Source organism: Chelmon rostratus, chromosome 12 (assembly GCF_017976325.1).
Source record: "Chelmon rostratus isolate fCheRos1 chromosome 12, fCheRos1.pri, whole genome shotgun sequence".
In the NCBI taxonomy this organism is placed as follows: Eukaryota; Metazoa; Chordata; class Actinopteri; order Chaetodontiformes; family Chaetodontidae; genus Chelmon; species Chelmon rostratus.
In genome coordinates, this window is record NC_055669.1 from 10382607 (window position 1) to 10403157 (window position 20551).

Below are 20551 nucleotides of genomic sequence, written 5' to 3' on the forward strand. Positions count from 1 at the left end.
CTATCCTCTCTGCGCATAGATTACACAACCAGATATGGTTAATCCAGTTAATTTATCATCTGGCATTTAAAGGTAGGCTACATCATAAAGTGCAAAGATCCAGTACTGCTATTACACAGGTCTCCCTATTGGAATGCAAGGTTACACACAATGGCTTAATACATCTAGAAATATCAAAAGGATGACTTTCACTGATCAGTTGTTAATCTTATCTGTTTTTTAACATTGGCTTTGTGATTGTTTGACTGTAAAGACCAGACCAGAGTCTGACCTTGATTTCGCTGAGACGACCACAGCAACAGAAAACGTGTTCCAGTGAGCATCCAAACATAATGCAGTTCAGATTCATTCAATGTTGAGCATGTGAACAGTGCATGATCAGGGCGGAGATATCGGTGACGTCACGCGCCAGGCTGACCAATAGCGGCGTCTGTTTCCCAGCCTATGATTGTACAGTAAATACTATGAGCTCTGCCTTCTTCCCTCTCGCTGCAGCGATGAAAGCAGAGGGGAAAACTGAGACGAGTCCGTGGACTGTGGCATAAAACCGTGTGTTAGAGCTGACATAGTCTTCTGCCAGTGGGTTGCCTGTTGAGCTCACAGCTCTCGGGTGATTTAGCCGAAGATAAGAAGCTATCTGTGTGATAGGGGAACCTAAGCAGACTGAGAGCGACAGAGGGGGGGTTTGTCGGCCCACTGCAGTCTGAATCACCGGAGACTCGCCCCGCTGGTTCATCATCGACGTCTTTTGCCCGATCTACGTGCGCATCCTCTCGGGTGAAAAGAAACAACGGGAAGGGACGCAACCCAAGCCCGTGTTTGAACCCTCTGCCGCAGCCCCGAGGTGCGCTGCTTGGCAGAGCATGCTAAATAATGAGCCAAAGGGACACGCTGGTTCATTTGTTCGCCGGAGGGTAAGTCAGACAACACATTTCATTTGGGTTTGTTTTTAACTGAACAGTCTCAGCACTGAAATATGACTCGTCGTCAGGTATTCCTAGCTAGCTAACAAGGGTAGTTTTTCTACGGAGCGCGTGCATGTGCTACAACCCCGGCAGCTGTGTGCACGGCACGTCAGTCACGCTAGTGTCTAAACCCTCCGCTCAAACTTCCTGTCAACAGTTCAAAAATATCCCCATACGTGCGCGTTTTAGCTCAGATGTGGCTTTGGGGTATACTACTGAGAGCTTTATGGTATTGTTTGTCGTTAAATACGTGTAAATACCGACTTTTTCTATTGAAGTGGCAAGAGTTTTTGCTTTTATTTTGAAGGCAAATGCAATTTATTTCCGGGCTCGCTGCTGCTCACTCTCGATAACTTAGTGAAGTTCTGCAGCAGTAGCAGCAGCAGCAGCAGCAGGGCTTCTCACTTCCTCCAGAGATTCTGCATTTTAAGTACCTGACAGATTAATTAGCTGTGAGAAGGGAAATGTCAGTGACAGGTCTTTGTATGTGGAGCCCACAGTAGAATATATTTCTGTATATTGTGTTTCTTTGATGACGGATGATAACAACTGCACAAATCACCTCTGATTAACTTAATTTTTATGGCTGTTTTCATTGTAAAGACCCCCAAATACAGCAGATGAGCATTGCCCTGCAAACATCCATCGCATAAAATGTGTTCCCAAAAACTATAATCTGAAGACTTTTGCTTATTTCATGCGTTTCCAAACTGTATATAAGATCATATTAGCGTGTAAAATACTGGTAAAATATGAGTGCTCTGCTGCTGCTCTGTAGGTCTTTTGTATAACACTAAATGAGGCCGCAGCTTTAGGCTAAACTGGCAGCCATTACAATAGGTGGAGAACGATTCTCATTCACAATTCTGTGGACAGGCCCAACAACTTGTTCATCAAAGAGCATGACAGACAAAAAATGTAGCACTTTATTGACACAGTATGTCTGTCCTGTTTTGAATCCATTGTCTCCAGTTTCTTTGCGTCTGTTACCTCTACTTTCATCCCTGCAGCAAACCATTGATATTCAAATATGTTAATCTCATCACACCACAACCCTTCTGTTGTCTCGCTTGTCTGGGATATAACATCTGAGACCGACTCAAGACACATTGCATTATCTTGACCTAGCAAAAATCAGATTTGTTTTTCCCCAAAAACATGAGCTGGAGGCCTCAGCACAGTGCTTCCTCTCACAGCCACACATGCAGCAGACAGCATAGCCCTGAAAGTAGGCCAAAGGTCACCCCTGCCTGTGAGCATGAATGTGGGTCGCTCTTTTGAAAGGTAAATATAGCTGTTGCTACTCAAAAGAGACTGCAGCTAGAGGAATTTACTGCCAACAGCCACGATGTCAGAATACACTGCTGGGGAAATCGACTAGTATTCTCTTATAGAGTATTCATATGGTTTGTCACTGCAATAATCAACAAGCACTTTCCAGCTTTGTGGTGGATTGACTGTGAAGCTCTGTCGATACAAGTCCTATTATGGAAAGCACCAAGCCTTTGATGAAAGCAGTGAGGATCAACAAATGTGTATGTGTGGCACAGGGACAGAACATTGTTTATGAGATGACGTCTGGTAGCCTTTGGCTCATAAGCATAAAACACTAAATTATATGGTGTCAGTGGTATTTATCTGTTATCTGTTAATTAATAACAAGGGTGGTGATTGATTGCAATTAAGGTTGGCTTGAGTCAGTTTGCATGCTGATGGCTTCAGTTAGAGTAGAGATCAAAGTCAAAGCAGCATGTTTACAAGTTTCTTTACTTTATCTGTAAACAGTGACATCTTTATTTATGGTGTGTGTATGAGTTCAGTGAGCCGGCAAAACAACAGTCTAATTTCATGACACCTCATACTTGCCCTCTCAGATGACAAAAGTCAGCAAAGTGGTTAGTTAAAATTACACTGAGCCGTGGCCAAATCCAACTGAACTGCATGAAGAAGAAGAAGTTGTACACCCCAACTATATACTCTTAGCTGGCAGCTTACAGATGCCAGTATCTTGCATGTCACAATGCCAGGTCATGTGCGCCTGCTCTTAGATAATTTTAGAGCTAAAAGGAATAACAGATTGTGTTACCAGTGATCGGGGAGGTCAGTATTAGAGGATGGTGTTAAAAAGAAAACAGGGGAATGGGTGAAATATACATGTATATAATATACAAATATAACATGAAATGATAGTAATACATTGTGTATGTACAGAACGCTTTTTAAGATAGACTTGGACACCTAACATGACAAATTAAAAGAGCAAAAAAGAAAATTAATGATAGTAAACTATTTGTGTAACACCTTTCATGCAAAAAATGTATATATGATATGTGATATTTGTAAGCAGTCAAGTGTACTTATACATCATAAACATCATTATTTTAACCTGTCCCTTCTCTCTTATGACCAATGCGAATACTAAAGCAGAGTGTTAAATGTGTTTGTTGGTTTTTCTCACCATGTTTTTCCCTTGTCTCTCTACCGTTTTTCCACCATCCCCTTTCTTCTATCCTTTCATACACAACCGTTTCCCTGCTTTTTTCTAGATGTGGTGGCACAGTGGGTGCTATTTTGACTTGTCCTCTGGAGGTTGTGAAGACCAGACTGCAGTCCTCTTCCATCACTCTCTACATCTCTGAAGTCCAGCTCAGCACCGTCAACGGAGCCAGTGGTGTGGCCCGTGTTGCTCCACCAGGGCCTCTGCACTGTCTCAAGTAAGGAGAATGGTGCTAAATGTTAATTCTACAAACTTAACTTAATTAGGGATATCCTCAAAAAGGAACCTTACCTAGCTTAGCTTTGATTAACTACCGGAGATGGGTGTAGAGTATTTATGTCAGCTTGATTCTGAGCAAATCTTAACATGTTTTTTGTGACAACAAATGCTCTGCAGCACAAATAGAGGCAAAGACCTGCCTGACCAAGTTGAAAATGTGTCATATTATGAGAAATCTGAGGTCATCCTGAGTTGCATTAGACACTCAATGAAAGTGCAAAGTCAGGAGCAGAGGGAAGAAGGAGGGTTCCAACGTAATTGAAGTTTTGCAATCAGCGTGTCAGAGCGGTAACACACACAGTGTTTGTTACCACATCAAATGTCCATGTCAGCTGGTGAACTTGTCCATTGTCTGTTAATGATGAAAAGACACAGACTTGGTCTATAGTACTCTAAAGTGACCCACACAGTAATAATGAAACGGTTCTTTGTATGTCCTGCATCACTGTAATCTTCTATCAGTTTACATTGACTCTTAATCTGTACCATGTCCTTTTACTTCCTACCAACATATAGATTTAATTATTTGCCTCAACATATCACCTTGAATCCTCTGAAAGAGGATTAAAAAGCACAGCAACAAATTCACTTTGCTAGTAGATTGAGCAGATTGCGAGTCTATACAGTGCGCATTTATCCTATAGCCCAACCCTTTTGGTGTATATGCTGAACTGAGGTCAAACTGGTCAACATGCAGCTGCAAAGTTTCAAGTATTTTTGCATTCATGGTGAATTAAATTGTTTACTTGCTTATTTATTCTCTTACTTGTTTAGTTGTTAGACAGCAGTAGAATCTACAACCAAGACACTTGAACAATGCAACAGATAAAGAGTCCAACCTGAAGTGTATTATCTATCAGTGGCATCTAGAAAGAAGATGAACCATTTTTAGCCTCATTTTGACCTCAAAGCTCTGTGGCTGTTTTAGGAAAAAATACACAATAACTTGTTCCTATTTTGCAACATGGTACTGTATATCATTCCTCTTCTCATTAGACAGGAAAAGTACCAGAAAAATGGGAAGTGAGAGAGTAGGGGAATCCAGCATTGGTTAGGTGTTTATTTGGAACCTGCTGAAAGCTGGCGTGGCTGGATACTCACAATTAGCAAAACTGTAACTGAGGGATTAATGGTGTTTAAGTAAATATTCAACACACGCTACAGTGCTCTGCTGATGATCTCTGGCAACCTATTTCCATGACTGTCACAGAGCATGTCGCACAGCGTTAAACATATTGCATAATGCAGAAGCTGCCGTGTGTGGAATTTTCCACAGCCTTTGTATTAATTATCTTGCAAATTAGGAATATCGTGACAGACCTCTCGTGTTTCACGCCACGTCTCAGGAGAAATATCGCTTTTTAACATTAAATTCAGATTTGCCAGGATGTATTGGCTCTTATTTCTCACCAAAATGGTTACCTGAATCTTTTTTTATTACGTTTGGCTACGGAGTAGATTTGTTCTCACTGGCTGTTGCAATAAATGGGAATGTTTTCTTTGTCAGTGTGCCTACATTAACAAAGCTTCCTAAGAATTTTGCTCAGTTACATCATACTAATTGCACTTAATCGGGCCATTGTTTTGGGCTCAGCGTTGGTCCTATGTCGACATGAACCGACTTCTTGCATTGACCTTGAGATAAACAGCCACTGGCAGAAACTGTACACCACTATTACACGATCCAGAGTAGAGCAGAGCTGAGGAGGGAAGAGCGGAATGGCAAGGAAGGGAAAAAACCCACACGAGCCAAAGTGGGTCAGCATGCAGTGAGGTTCGGGCATTTTTCCATTTTACTGCAGAGTTTGTTTGCTGATTTGCACTGTCACTCCCAGCTCTATGTTGGTTTTCTAAATTTAGGCAGTTACTTTGTATTCTTGAGGAGATGTTTTATACTGTAAATGATTCTTGAGATGAACTATTTGGCTATGAGCAGAAGTTGGAAAAGTCTCACAGGCAGTGTGAGGCACAGCCCTCAAACCCACAAGCTGAACAAATACAGCTACATAGCTGCTCCAAGAAAGATCAGGGCTTTGTCCTGTTTTTAATCGTGAGGGGCAGCTCAAGTCGCGCCACTATCATAAGAATTGAATGTACCCCAAAGGATCGTTTTCATATCTTTTGGGTCCCTTATTTCTTTCCAGGATGACTTGAGCTTGTCTTTGGATGAACTTTGCCTCACAGTTTATGTGAAAACATGCAATAAATGGCGAACTATAAGACATGCTCATTCTGAATGAAGTTACCGGGTGAGATTGAGACTGATGAACAATCTTTGAACTTAGGTGAAAACAGAAAATTAACACGTGAGCCACCATAAAGACCCCACAGGCCAAGGACACCTGTCATTTCATTTATTTTGGTTGTTCCAGTATGTTGATAATGACCCTGTGTATAATGTCAGGCTGCATTGAGTGTCAGGTCCTGGCAGATTGCCCAAAAAGTATAATTTACTGGCCCACGTGCTTACGGCACCCGCATAGGTTATAAATTTAGCTACAAACAAAGATGTTGTGCCAAATGAAATGGAGTCTCTCTGGTTTGACCTCTGCGATTTCTTGTCTGTTTCCTTTCCTGACCCATAGACATCACTGTATTAGTATTAGCTCTTTTTTCTGTCATCCAGCTTTTTTTGTTACGTTCAACAGTGAAATAAAGAACTGCTGTACGTGTGTAAACATATGGATTATAATTGTCAAGCCTTAAAGGAATAGTGACATTTTGGGAAACATGGTTATTTGCTGCTGTGCTGAGAGTTCGATGAGAAGATTTATACTAGTCTCATGCCTGTATGATAAATATGAAGGTGGTGTCAGCCTTTGTGCAGGATCAGGCTAGCTGTTTCCCCTTGTTTTTAGTCATTGTGCTAAGCTAATCAGCTATTTGCATGAGCTTCGTATTTAGCTTACAGACATGAATGGTATCAGTCTTCTCCTCTAACTCCCAGTAAAAAAAAAAAAGTAATAATATTGCAGTGTTTTTGTTGAACATTTTGGTTTCTTTTTTTTTTCAAGTCAATTTTTATTTGGAAAAGCAGATGGTACAGAACTTCACTTCTGGATACAATTCAATGTCCACATCAGCGTTGTGGATGCAGGGCCGTTAAATGCTAATCCAGGTTTTTAGTGACATAACAGAACAAATGGGGGAATCCCTCCAACTATTCACATCAGGAAAAGAAAAAAAAAACACATTAAAGTGTGTTTGTTTACACAAACCAAAACAGGAATGTATGGCATGACAACCTTTGATATGACAATCAGATTCAATTCACAGAGATTACGGGTTTTACATATTCTGTCCATTTTGACCAGATCTTGAAAAAAGATTCCCTTTGGCCTTTGAAGGTGAATGTCAACTTCTCAAATGTGTAAATGTCCTGTGCAATATTGGTCCATTCTTCAATTGTAGGTGCTTTGGGCTTTAACCAGTTTCTAGTGACAGTCTTTTGGCTTGCTGCCAAAAGCATTAACAGCAGTTTGTTGTCTTTCAGGGTTTAGTTATCAACTGAAATGTCTCCTAAGTACAGGGCTTCAAACTTATATGGGATTTTCTTAGTAAAAATATTATTTATATGTTCAGTCCCAGAAAATATGGTTGTGATTTGCATTATTTGTCCCACGGTCTCCAGCAGGTGCCTTCACTACCCTGATGGTTTTTCTGGAACATTTTGGTTTCTAAAGTAAACGTTCTCATGACGACATCTTTCTACTGAATCTACCAGATTTGTGGTGGATGTGAATTCATAACTCATGAATAATGATCTTAAAGTTATTCTACAGCCAGTCACATTTTTATTCACCCACTGATATACATTTATAGAAAACATAGATACATGGATGTTAAATAAATGTATATTTGCTCTGTGTGATGATGGAATAACCGAGTGAACATGAATTGAAATCTCTCTGTAGGTTAATTCTGGAGAGAGAGGGACCACGTTCACTCTTCAGAGGACTGGGACCCAACCTTGTGGGTGTAGCACCTTCCAGGTATGTACAGTATTATCTGCAATATTCTGTGTGTGTTGCATGGCTTCTCCTGCCTACCTCAACCTTTATGATCCCTTCAGCAGTACCACGACAATGTGCATCTTGAAGGCAAAAGACAGATAGCGTAACCTACGTATATTTGCAGATCTGATAGCCAAAACAGTAGAGTAGGTCACCACAATCTTTGATGTTTATTAGAAACATTCAGTATCAACCACCATTATCAGCACCAACATGGCCTGTTAACACAGAATGGCAGCAATAATAGCAGGCCATACAGAAATGAATGGAGTTAAACTCACGGAAATGCAGTGGAAATCTGTGCTTTAAACCCTACAGGAAATGAGCAGGTTCCCTCTTCCATAGCTTGGCTGGTTTGGGTTGCATAACAGCCTGAACTCAGTCAATCAGAGTCTGGATGAAACAGCAGCAACAGCTGGCAGCGGCCAGCTGTGACACCCTCGTCATGTGACTGTTGTTGTTGTTGTGTATTATCACAGTGGAGTTCCTTTACTGAGACAGTTTGTGTCTAATCGCCCTCCCTAACCGCTCAAGTTCTCCCTAGCTACTGCTGCGTCACATGGCCATTGTTATCCTCTTCCAGTTGGTTCGTTGTGGTCTCTGTCTCTCTGTCCGAGTCATCCTTTACATACTGCCTGTCTCTGTCTCTCTCTCTGTTTGTCTCTCTCTCTCTCTCTTTCGCGTGCGCGTGTGCGTGTTAGACAGCTATAGCAAACTGTGCTATAGGAAGATATTGTTACATAAGATGTGAGCCTGATGAACTCATTGGCTGCATATGAGCTTTCCTGCTGTCTGATGTGCAGTTTTATGAACCACTTGAAGCCTAATGTTTTTCAGATATTCCCCATTAAAATTGTCTTTAGTACAGTTTTACCAAATTTAGATAGTATTAATCATTCTATCAACATTTTAATGGCTTTAATACCACATTATATGGAAAATTCAGGGAACATTTTTAAAGAATTTTATTCAGATTTATTTTAATTCATGCTGGTTTTGGTATTTACAGAAACATAAGCATTTTGATGAGAATTTAGAATAAATTTTGATGGATGTGACATTTGGTTATTTTCATGTTGTTTGCCAGCGTTGTAGCAGGTTTGTTGTTTCTAATGTAGCAGTTTGATTTCACACTCACATCAACTCTCTGACACACACCAATTTGCTCGTCTTTTGAGGATTAGACTTGGAAATCTAAATGAAATGTCAGTGCATGCAGAAACGCAGAGTTGTTGGTTAAACCCTCTTCATTAAAGCTTTTTGTTGTGGTAGTCATGAGCAGCACTTTAATCTTCACTCATTGTTCAGAGTTGCCAAATTCATCAGTTCAGCCTTCACCTGCAGTAAAATTGAAGTGTTTCTTCTGGGAAGATCCTCTAAAAATAGCCAAATACTATGGGTTATTTGTCAGCATCCCACCATCAGCGTCTGCACAGTTTATTACAGATACAGTGGAAGATTCCAGATTTGAAAATTTATGGCAACGCAAAGTAGAGCATTTCCTCTCCATTTAATCTCAGTCTTAATTTAGATAAAATTTAAGCTTCCGATGCAATATAGTTGAATGAAAGAGCAGATTTATTGCTTTATTTAACTACAAGCGGAGGTCTGGGTTGCTGGGCTGCACAGTTATTCTCTCCTGTTATAATTAGGAAACAGCACTTGCTGGAAAGCTAGAAAAAAAATCTGATGCTAATGAGTGTGCGGTCCACTGGGCCTGCTGCTGGTGTTCATTAGCAACACGCACACACAGAGCACATGTGCACACAGAACAGCTTGCACCGGCAGCATCACTCATTACGTATGAGAGATGCACATACCCATTCAGACCCACTCACATAACTCATCTCTCATCTGCAGTGCAGCATGATTATGTTGTGCATGCGTGCTCTCAATTCAGAACGAGGTCAGGGCAGGGAGGTCACCGGGTTTAATTCCACTCAGCAAAAATGTTGACTAAATCCTGTGATTTTTATTTAGTGAGGAGCAGCTAGAGTCATGGGAGATAAATCTGCTACTAAAGCGTGGTATGAGATTGAGAGGCAACCACACAGACAGGCACAGATAAACGTCTTTCAGTGGCTTGCTCTGACACCACGTATAAGCTTGGCTTAGCTCTACATGCCCTCATGCACAGTGTTTTATTTCAGGTAATTTAAATAATGTTTTCCTATTTAACGCTGTTAACTTAATGCTATTCTTTATATTTCTTATATAAATCATGCAATTATACAATTTGTGTTTTCAGTTCACTCAACTCGTGACTTTTAATTCCTGCATGTTCATCATTAATTTGTAGTTGAAGCTAGTAAGTTTATTAGCTAGTGGTACTTAATTCTAAATCAATTTCACCAGTGGTTTTTATTTCTTCCACTAATCTCTGTCTTTGCCACAGGGCGATCTACTTTGCGGCCTATTCAACAGCCAAGGAGAAGCTGAATGGGGTGCTGGAGCCAGACTCTACGCAGGTGCACATGGTGTCGGCTGGGATGGCAGGTAATGACGGCTCCTTCTCCCCCTCCCTTCTGTCTGTTTGTCACTGTGTGTCGCTGCGTGTTATATCTGCCTGTTTGTCTGTCTGTCAGTCTGCCTGGGCAGTGTAAATCACTGATGGGTTTTATATATATATATAAACAAAAAAAAAACATGATTCAGTTTGTCTTAATCAGACAGATTTCATTTTTCCTCATCATTTTTGTCACAGTTTGAAGTATCCCAGAGTTTTACTTCATTTTCCAACCCCCCCCTCCCCCCTTTTCCATATACATGTGTGGGATGGTGGGATCTTCACAAATTTAAAATCTTGTGAATACCTAAAGCATGCTAAAGCTAGCTAATAAGCTGTTTCATGTATAGAAATATTAAATATATACAATAGGGGGTTTATCAGAAAGCACAATTTGAGACTCTCAGGATCAAACTGACCATGACCTTGATTTTAACGAAAATGGCCTCACTTTGTTTATTGGAAAACCAAGCAATGCCAGATACATTCATCCATGGTGTAAACACTGTACGTTCCACTGCAATCAAATTATCTCAAAGTAAAGAATTAATCTCCCAGCTGACACTTGAGAGAAATGGATAAGAAAGTTGAAACCAGTCACACAGTCACGCAGCATATATTTACTACTATCTCTCCAGATAATACAGCATCATGTCTCTTCATTGTGGCCTTGCCAGCCCACATGTAGTTGAGGAGACAGATCCTTATATCAGCAGTCTCAGACTTTGATGCACTAAAACCAAATGAGACACAGCACCCAGGTATTTTTTAGGCCATAATGTGCCACTGCTGACATTTATACCATGACTGTGCTTTAGCTGTTTGGCAAAAAGAAGAAAACCACATGGTCCTCAAAGTTTAGGTTGTGCTTTCCTCCTCTCCTAGCCCCTTTGTCCCCCCTGTCGTCCATTTTTTTTCCGTCCTCGCCCTTTTTTCCTTTTTTCATTCTTTCATTTTGAGGCCTCTACAGAGGACTCTGTAAATGGTTTAACATCCCAGTTGTTACTTAAACAGTGTGGTCTGGGCCCCCTTCTTTGCTCTGTGTGTATAGAGGAGAGAGCACGGCCCCGAAAGGTCAACCGGGGCCCCGGGCACTCGGGCGGACACGTCAGGTAGCACCCCATTTCTTTACACTGGTATGATGAAAACCATGGTGATTTTTATGAATATTAGAAAGTTCATAATGGATATTCATTGTAATGATATTACCATTGCGTATGGCAATGTGTTTGCTGCTGGTTTGTAGTTTTAGGTTTTTAATATAAGGTTTTGTTATTACTTAGTCTTGACACACACCTCCTTCCCCTTAGCCTGTTGTCTTGTTTCATAAACATAGTAAAGGTAAAGTAATGACACACACTTCTGTGGATTTTATGTTGTCAGCACAAAAGAAATGCTAACCTTGTCACTGCAACTGAAGGTTGTAATGGATGTGCTCCATTTTGTCTTTTGTCATCATCCATCAATACCATTAGTGCCTCAGTCATTTCTTTTCAAGGAGAATCAGTATCAGTCCATTATCTAACAAGCTGGCTCTATTTTGACATGATTTCCTTTTAAATTAGCTGGATCTCCTGAAGAGAGTTTGCCTCGACCATTTAATCCCAGCAATACTGGCCTCTGTTTAAAAAGCACAAATTAATACTTGAATGTGGACAAGCCGCTGTGAAGGCACAGACATGTGACTGACGAAACTGGGCAAACATTAGCACAACATAAGATAAGATAAGGCTTTATTGATCCCACGCTGGGCAAATTAACTTATTACAACATAAATAATAAAAGAGAGGGGTAGAAAAAAGAACAAATTGACAATAAAGAATAAGAAGAATTACTCAACTGCACAGTGGATTTTGAATCGCACATAAGTAAAATATGAATAATAAAATACAGTGTCTTTGGGCAGTTGCACAGTAAAAATATGTACCTCAGTAACCTAAAAAAAGTCAGTGACTTTGGTCATTTAGCTTGGAGAATAGTGTCTTTTTTATTCATGTTGCTCAAACTTCAGCACAGCAGTTACATTTGTTTATCTATAGTACCTTGCGTGAAATACAGGTAGTTGTACTCAACAGTACAAATGTGTTAGCGTTACCGGACAGATGGACTTGTTGTCTCTGGCTTTCGTGTGCACATATTGCATATTCAGGTTTGTCAGCACTGAGACATAGCAGTTAGAGACAGCCTTAGTGACTGAACAGCTGAATGTTACCCTGATGCCTGGGTAATAGCTTCCAGTTTTGTGAAGTAACGTTGTGGAGTCATTATGGCTTTCCTGCTGTGCATTGTGGGCTTCCTTGCACTTATTGCAAAAGAGTCACTGCTACAGAAGGTAGCAAAGGACTGCGCGGAGGCAAGCCCCATTACTTCACTTAGATTTATTTTCCCTTCCAGCAGTTAATATAAAGCATGTTTGCCTTCTCTGAATGTAGGTCAAACTCCTCTGGAGAAATTTCACAGGGATCATGTGTCTATAGATGGATCATAATGCTCAACATGCAGCAGCGTGCCCATATGCAGATGCAGCTCTTCAGAGGTTTACCTCAAGGACTAGTTCAAGGACTAGTTAGATCTGTAGGGTGCATATATCTTCTTCATGACTCTAAATGACTAAGTTACTTTGTTCCATATCGTGTCTACGTTGAGACATAAGTAACTGGTAAACTGTTTCAGAAAACACAGTAATTCCACTGAGGTTCCCATTTCCAGCGTCCTTTTGTGTGATACGGAAGAAGACTTGTCTAATAACTCCATCAGGAGTTATTTGATCTGTTTGTCTAGAAACAGGCACATTTTTCTCCACATGTGAGGCCATAAGTTATTTGAGATTTTTCAAATGTATCCCAGGTTTGCCAGAATCTGCTTTGGTCTAGACAGTAGACAGTATTTGGGGCTGGCAGAATGCATTCATTGTTCCACCTCATTGATTCACTTTACTGTGATCTGTGACTTTGTCCTCATGTCATCACATATTCATAAAGTGGTCTCCTCACTCCTTTCATCGCCATTGTCCACAGCGTAGAGTCTGTTATACACAACGACAAGGTTAGCATTTCCACCTGCCTCTCTTCAGTTTATCGTGTTTGATTTTGTTCTTTTTCTAATATGTAGATTATAAACTGATGATGGCACAATGATTCTGAAGAATACATCTTCAATTGTATCTTCTGCCTTTGTATTTGTACTCCACCTCACTCTGGTGAGATGGAGCTGGAGTTTTGGATTGGGTTGGTTTTTATCCAGTCAACATTTTCTTTGTTTCACTTAATAAAAGAAGTAAAGCGAGAGATAAATTGTAAAGTTAAAAAAAAAAATCATCGTATACATAAAAAAGTGGATGGAGCTTAGAGTTGGGAATAGAGTTTGGGGAAAGATGGGGGGAGGTCAGTCCTTCACCTCCCATCTGTTCTCCAACTACCTGTACAGTACCAGTGGGTTGGGGTGGGTGGTTGGTGGGGTTGGGGGTGGATGTGACTGCTGCTTGTGTGTGACTGTGGTACAGAAAAGCCTGTGTCTATTTTAGGGCTTTACTGTAAAGCTTTCACCCCTGCGTGATTGGGTGGGAGACCCCCGCCATCTGAGCCCCCCATATCTGCAGGCTACTAGCTGCAGCGGGGAGGAGCTGGAGGAGCTTTGCCCCTCCCTCGTGAGTACACGCCATAGACGCTACTTCCTTCTACTTCCCTCTTTTTTCTTCTTCCTCTTTTCCTTCTTCTCTTCAACAGACCTGTGTCATCCTCTCTTCTTCACGCAGTTGCCTTAACGTAGGGCTGTGGTACTTTGATACACTAGATGTGACTCAGGTCTCTTTATAGGCTTGCCCTCGTCTTAGCTGTTTTCTGCAAATGGTCACGTTTTATTTCTCTTTGTCACATCCGTTGTATCAGAAACTACTAGTGGGACTTTGGGTCATTTTATAATGATACAAAGTGCTCATTAATTAGCTTTACATCCTTCATATCGAACTTTATATGACTGAATTTCACCCTAGTGTTCATACTTAACAAAATAAAACATCTGTTCGATGTATCATTCCCTGTCAATAACTCAAAACAAACAAGTGCACGCACTCGCATTCACTTAATATATATTCTGTGCACACAAGTGCATTTTGAATGCACTTTCATGGACCATGTTACTGACTGACAGAAGTTTCAAACTAAACTAACATTAAGATCAGCAGTGACAGTGGATGGATATAGAACAAGGTTGCCCACTACCATTAGGATGCAAAGGCTGCACTAAATTCCATGTCATAGACTTTCCTCTTACGTCCTGCTGAATAATTGAATAATCTCCTCCAGATACCCTTTTGTGTCTCTGTGCTGTTGTAGTTGTGCTAGTCAGGCCCACAGCCTGTCGCTAGTGTCTAACCAGTCAGCCACTGGTTTGTTAAATGTCACACAAAAGACATGAATGGACTAATCAATGGTGCACATTCATATTGTTGAACTAAAAATGAAAGAAAATTTAGAGCAATGTGACAACTAATTATCAAACAGACTCTGTTGTGACTTGAACTTGAGGAATGACAGATTTGCTTGCAGGAAGGCCATCATGTGTATTATGAAGCACACTGAGAGTGTAATGATACATCATTACAATTAGCTAAAACATAAGTTTATATATCGCAAATGATTTTTATCGGAAAACAAAGAGCTCTAATTAGCATTTCAAATAAATGAGATGGCAGTAAAATAATAATCTGCTACACTTAATGGCCTAAAATGAATTCACTGCTTGTCCTCATTTTCCAGTGTTTGCAGTTCAATATATATATATAATATATATTAAGAAGACATATCAAAAAAAGAAACACACAGCTGCTGTCTTCATGCACTGTTGTTAGTTGAGATACTTCACTTCAGGTAGAGAGCTCACCTATACCTGTGTAGCATTTCACACGTAGAGAATCAGTATGTGAATACGGAAAAGCATGTGTTTTTGTCTGCAACTCAGTGATTTTTCAAAAAGGATGAAATTAGCACAGACATGGTCTTGAATCATCTATAGAGTAATTCTCTGATTCTGTGTAGTCAAGTGCTTTCTCACTGTCCTTGTACAGGAAAGAATATTTGACATAGTTGATTAGATTGTGTCCTTCCAGATGTCTCTGCATCTGTCTGAACCTCTGACTTCCTCTGAATTTCCCAGGGTTCACCGCCATCACAGCCACCAATCCCATCTGGCTGATCAAGACCCGTCTGCAGCTGGAAACCAGGTGAGGAGCCTCAAACCTTATAGTCCAGAAGTGGAACAGGTTGTAGGGCTCATTCATCGTCCTATAACAGTAATGAGAACGAAATCATTTTGTTATTGGATATAAATGAAAAGTCTCTATATGATTACAGAAACCGGGGTGAGCGGCGAATGAATGCATTTGAGTGCGTGCAGCGGGTGTACCAGATGGACGGCCTGCGAGGTTTCTACAGGGGCATGTCAGCCTCGTACGCTGGCATCTCTGAGACTGTAATCCATTTTGTCATCTACGAGAGCATCAAGCGTAAACTGCTGGAGTCCAAGGCCCACGCCAGCATGGACGAAGAGGAGGAGTCTGTCAAAGACGCCTCAGACTTCGTGGGCATGATGCTCGCAGCAGCCACCTCCAAGACCTGTGCCACCTCCATCGCCTACCCTCATGGTAACCTTTTGTCTCACTGACCTCTGTTTTTTGTTTTGTTTCTTTCAAATGATAAGTCTAGCGTTAACTAGCTGTTCCATATTTGTCTCATTGTCAATAAATCCCACGAAAAGACCAAAACCAAATAATGCTCTTAATACTTTCCAACTTCCCCAGCCTCCCTGTGGCACTGGAATATACTTTCATTTCATGTTTTAAAAAGGCTAATTCATTTCCTTGAACAGTTGGGCACTCTTGTTTTTAAACAAATGTCACTCAAACAGGAGTAAATAATGCATTTGTTGAGGATTTCTTTTAGTCTCCCACAAGTACTCTGGGAAGTGTTCATGGCAGCAGGACAACGCCGAGGCGATTAACTTAGCTTAGGATTAAGACAAGAAACAGGGAGAACCTACCTGCACTTTTAAAGCTCATTACGTAACATGTTATGTCTCATTTGTTTGATTTGTACTCAAACATACATATACAAACAAGAAATAGCTGTTTTACGAGGAGCAAGCATCAAGACGTGCTGCATTTGGAGTGAGGTTGTGACTCATTGTTCCTTATTGGAAAATATCATCCACTTGTTCTATTAATATCTGTCATATCATCATTCTCCACCTACACACAGCCCACAGCTGAATGCAGCCGTTCAGATGCCTTCTGTTAGGACAGTCTGAAGTCATCCTGGGACAAAGTCACAATCTCTAGTGTTTAATTTACAGAAGGTTAGCATTAGGCAGGTTGATGGACAGCTGGTATATCAAAAGATGGATCAACACTCATAGGCAAACACGATTGGCCAGTAGTGTTTAATTTTCTTCCTCTACTCCCAAATTGCAGAGGTGATCCGCACACGGCTACGAGAGGAGGGCAGCAAGTATCGATCTTTCTTCCAAACTCTGCTGACAGTACCCAGGGAGGAGGGATACCGGGCGCTGTACCGCGGCCTCACCACCCACCTCGTCAGACAGATCCCCAACACCGCCATCATGATGTGCACCTATGAAGTGGTGGTCTACCTGCTCGGCCGTTAGCCCACCGGGTATGTCTCCCTCCTGTTTGAAGAGGGAGCAAATGACTGAGAAGGAGGCCCTTTGGCTAGAAAGTGTGAAGACAAAATGTCAAAATGAAGACCAAAGGAAAAAAAAGAACATACTCTAGTGGACCAGAAGAGGACAGGTGGATGAAAGAGGAAGAGAAAAGAAAGGAGGAAAGCCCTTTGTTACCATATCAGCATCATCACCTCCAGTTCCCTGTATCAGACTGCTGGAACAGATAGGGGGCGCTAGAGTAGATGAGGTAATATGGGTAGGATGAGAAAGGGGGTGACACAGAAAGAGTCTGGCACATGTTTAGCAAAGCATACCTATGAAGGAAAAGATTTTAAGCACAATTCAGTGGCCTTAACAGAAAGGGTTTTCGTCTGCGTCCTTCTCTTCGAGTGAAGAGTGAAAAACAGCATTTTTCACTCTCGGACAGAGATGATATTGTGAAAGGGGAATGCTTGGAGGCAACTGAATTTGACAGAAAAGATAATAACTAAATGTAGATACATTTCAATAATCCAAGAATCTCTACTTGCCACTATTGAGCCGCGTTTCCACCAAACACTTGGTTGCTGGGGCTTCAGCACAAAACTCATCACAACAGATGAGACTCGTCTTGGTCTTGAGAAGATTGAGAATCATTTATTAACTGACACACTGTAAGATTGACAACCTTTGTTCACCTTTTCCTCCGTTCCGCTCACATTCACCATGCTCCACCACGCAGTCACTACACATTACACACCGAGCTACGCTGCTCTTACAACAACAAGAACACAGTGCAGGACGTCGGATGTTTTGCGTTCTTTCTTCTCGGTATGTGGTTGTTTATTATAGCAAGGACACCAGCTTTTTTTGAGAGAGGTGCAAAAAAATAAGCTTTTCAATGTGAACTGAGCCGAACTGCTTGGTGGAAACGCTGCTTTTGTCTGCATTTGCTTCAGTGCTGTAAGGCTCCTCTATGAGTAGATGACTGGTGGTTAAGGAATGTTCATTTAAAGCAGAACGGCAGAAGGCATTTTGGCTTTTAAAACAGAGAAATCAGTCTGTTTACAAGTCATCTCAACTCTTTGCACTACAGAAAGTGTGGCTATAAGCATTCCCCTGCCAACGCTGAAGTCAACCCCCCCACCCAGTTCATTCAGAGCAGTGAGCTAAGCGGCTGAACACAAGAAAACACAGCGTTGAGCTTTTGATGGCCTGTCAGAAACCTGCCTGTGTGTTTATAAAGAGTGGGCTGTGGGTTGTTTTATTCCTCTAACCCAGTGCCTGGTGGTGACGGTGCTCTGGCTGAAGTTGGCCTTCAGTGATGACAGTTTCTCGTTGTTGAAACTGAGATGGGTGTACAAGGCCTGCTTCTGCCCGCACCCAGTCACCGCTCAGGATGTGAAAATCTTGTGTGAAAACACGAGACCAACATGTCCTTTTGAGATGTGAAGTGTGTGATTGTCCAGAAGGTACCAAGACTAAGTATCTGCCCTTGGAGTGCCACTACTTGAATATAATGTGACGGTGTGGGGAAATGTTGGAGTGGGAGACTGTTGATGGAGTTTCATCATCACCTCATAACTTCTTTGTATGTGTGTGTGTGTGCGTGTGCGTGCGTGTGCGTGTGTGTGTGTTTAACATGTTGGCCACTTTCGCTGTGATGATCTAACTATGTTCAAGAATTTGTGTGTGTGTGTGTGTGTGTGTGTGTGTGTGTGTGTGTGTGTGAGTGTGTGTGTTGGTGCATCTGCAGTCATGTGTGCCTGCATGTATAATTAATATCTACTCCAGATTTCCCTCCACTAACTATTAATCTTGCAAGACACTGTGGCTGGGAGTGTGGAAAAGCTCCTGTACGATGCCGGCAGCTTTCATTCGCACTCTCATGTCAATCTTTTCTTCTAGTGGCTTCCAACTGACCTGATAAACATGCACTTTGTGGCCTTTTGGGGCTTGTGCTTTGCATTTTATTGTGTGGACAGTTTTAACTTGTACATTAAAAAAGAAGAAAAAGTATTACTGTATAACCAAATGGTATTTTGTGCAACTGTTCTTATAGCAGATATATTGTACAGTCTAGAGTTCTCAGTAGTTGTGAAGGATGTCCAAATGTGTGTATATAATATAGATACTGTATATGCATATCATTTTTTGTTTTTCTTTGAGGCCCATGTATGATAATGCTGTAGTTTGCATGTGCAATTTAACCTTATTTTGACTGTTGACATGAATATTGATATTGCTTGGCTGATTTTTCTTACAGTATAAGTTGTCTGATTTCTTTTGTATTTGTATATCACTGTCATGACATCTGTCACTTGTGCTTTTGGAAAGCTGAAAAATGCTGCAGGACAAACACTTCCATGTAAGCATTTGTGCTGCAGCGTTGGTTAGTCGTTTTACCGCATTCATCAAAAGTGTTCCATTTTGTAAAGTCTGGATGTTTGGGTCATTGGTAATGTTCACATTGTACCTTACTCTTTGTCAGATTAGCTTTGGTCCTCCTAGCAAAACATGTTTTTCAAGAATCATCTTTCATCTTTCTACAACACTGTACAGACTGTACCACAGCAAGATGGGGCTTTTCAAAAGTGAATTAAAGAGATCCAGGATTTGCCACGCTACTGAAGAGGGTTGTTGGTAAGAGACAGCCAATGTACCCCTTTAAACAATCCGTTCAAAAAATTATTATAGTATAAAGAATTGTCTTTTGGGAAAATTTGGCACAAACGTTTTTTCAAATTGTATCCAAGCACCTTTATCAATTTTCCCTTTGAATACTTTTCTATTGTTTATTATCAGAATGTCCTTTTAGGTGACATTTAAAACTTCCATTGAGTAGAGAAAAGCCCTCCCTCCACAGCCTCTCTGTCCCAGCCACTGTGGCCTCAGTGCGCACTTCTCCATAAGGAAATGATAACGTCTGCACAGTTTCTATGTTTCAATGTATTGTTCATTTCTGCAACTATAGAAAATCTGGTACAGTCATGCGTGACATTCTTGACGCTGTCATTTTTCCCTCCCTTGTATCATTTCAGGGGCAAACCGAGGTCTGTATTGTACCTTGTAATAGTTATTGATTTTCTGTCTCCACTGACATGTTGCTAGCCTATAGATGCCGTCAGTACTTGAAAAAAAATTGCTGATTCATTTTAAACGTCCACGTTTTCCTGAAAAACACTAATGGCTTTTATGTGTTTGGCTCCATTGCAGTAATACTTGAGGTCAAATTACCAAAAATGTGACATGGACAGGCAACTGGACAAACATTTGACTGTAGTTTTTACCTCTCATCTCAGTGTCTGTATGCAATTATATATCTGAAACCTGTATGCTTGGACAGGATGCAGCCTCAAGCAGGATTGAATGAAACCTGGAACAATGGTTTTTGACAGCTCAATCATTGATGCATTTTTCTGTTTGTTTTTTTTAAACACAAAAATAAATAAAAAAATGTACTTCATTTGTGTGTGTGTGATTTATTTTCTTATGTTTGTATATTGTTGCAACTCCAGTTTCTATTTTCTATATTACAGGTGATGACAGAACTTTCAATGTAAAGTCCACTGACTGTTTGTATTTACCAGCTACCACCGCCAGGAGGAGCCAAATAGCTCCTGATTGAATTGCC

The 20551-nt window shown here is 40.9% G+C and overlaps 1 protein-coding gene across 1 annotated transcript; it reads left to right on the forward strand.

The window, feature by feature from the left end:
• The first annotated feature begins 502 nt into the window (after positions 1–502).
• slc25a36a (solute carrier family 25 member 36a) lies at positions 503–20377 on the forward strand. Its single transcript, XM_041949864.1, has 7 exons — positions 503–914; positions 3512–3679; positions 7656–7733; positions 10150–10250; positions 15415–15481; positions 15612–15901; positions 16727–20377. The coding sequence occupies exons 1-7, from the start codon at positions 874–876 to the stop codon at positions 16918–16920; spliced, it is 939 nt and encodes a 312-aa protein (XP_041805798.1). The 5' UTR covers positions 503–873; the 3' UTR covers positions 16921–20377.
• Positions 20378–20551: the final 174 nt, after the last annotated feature.

Bases quoted from the DNA above. Each gene is read 5' to 3' on its own strand.
- slc25a36a (XM_041949864.1), top strand. From the start codon at position 874: ATGAGCCAAAGGGACACGCTGGTTCATTTGTTCGCCGGAGG. The intron at 10,251-15,414 runs GTAATGACGGCT...TGAATTTCCCAG, and splicing joins GGTGTCGGCTGGGATGGCAG to GGTTCACCGCCATCACAGCC. The intron at 15,902-16,726 runs GTAACCTTTTGT...CCCAAATTGCAG, and splicing joins CTCCATCGCCTACCCTCATG to AGGTGATCCGCACACGGCTA.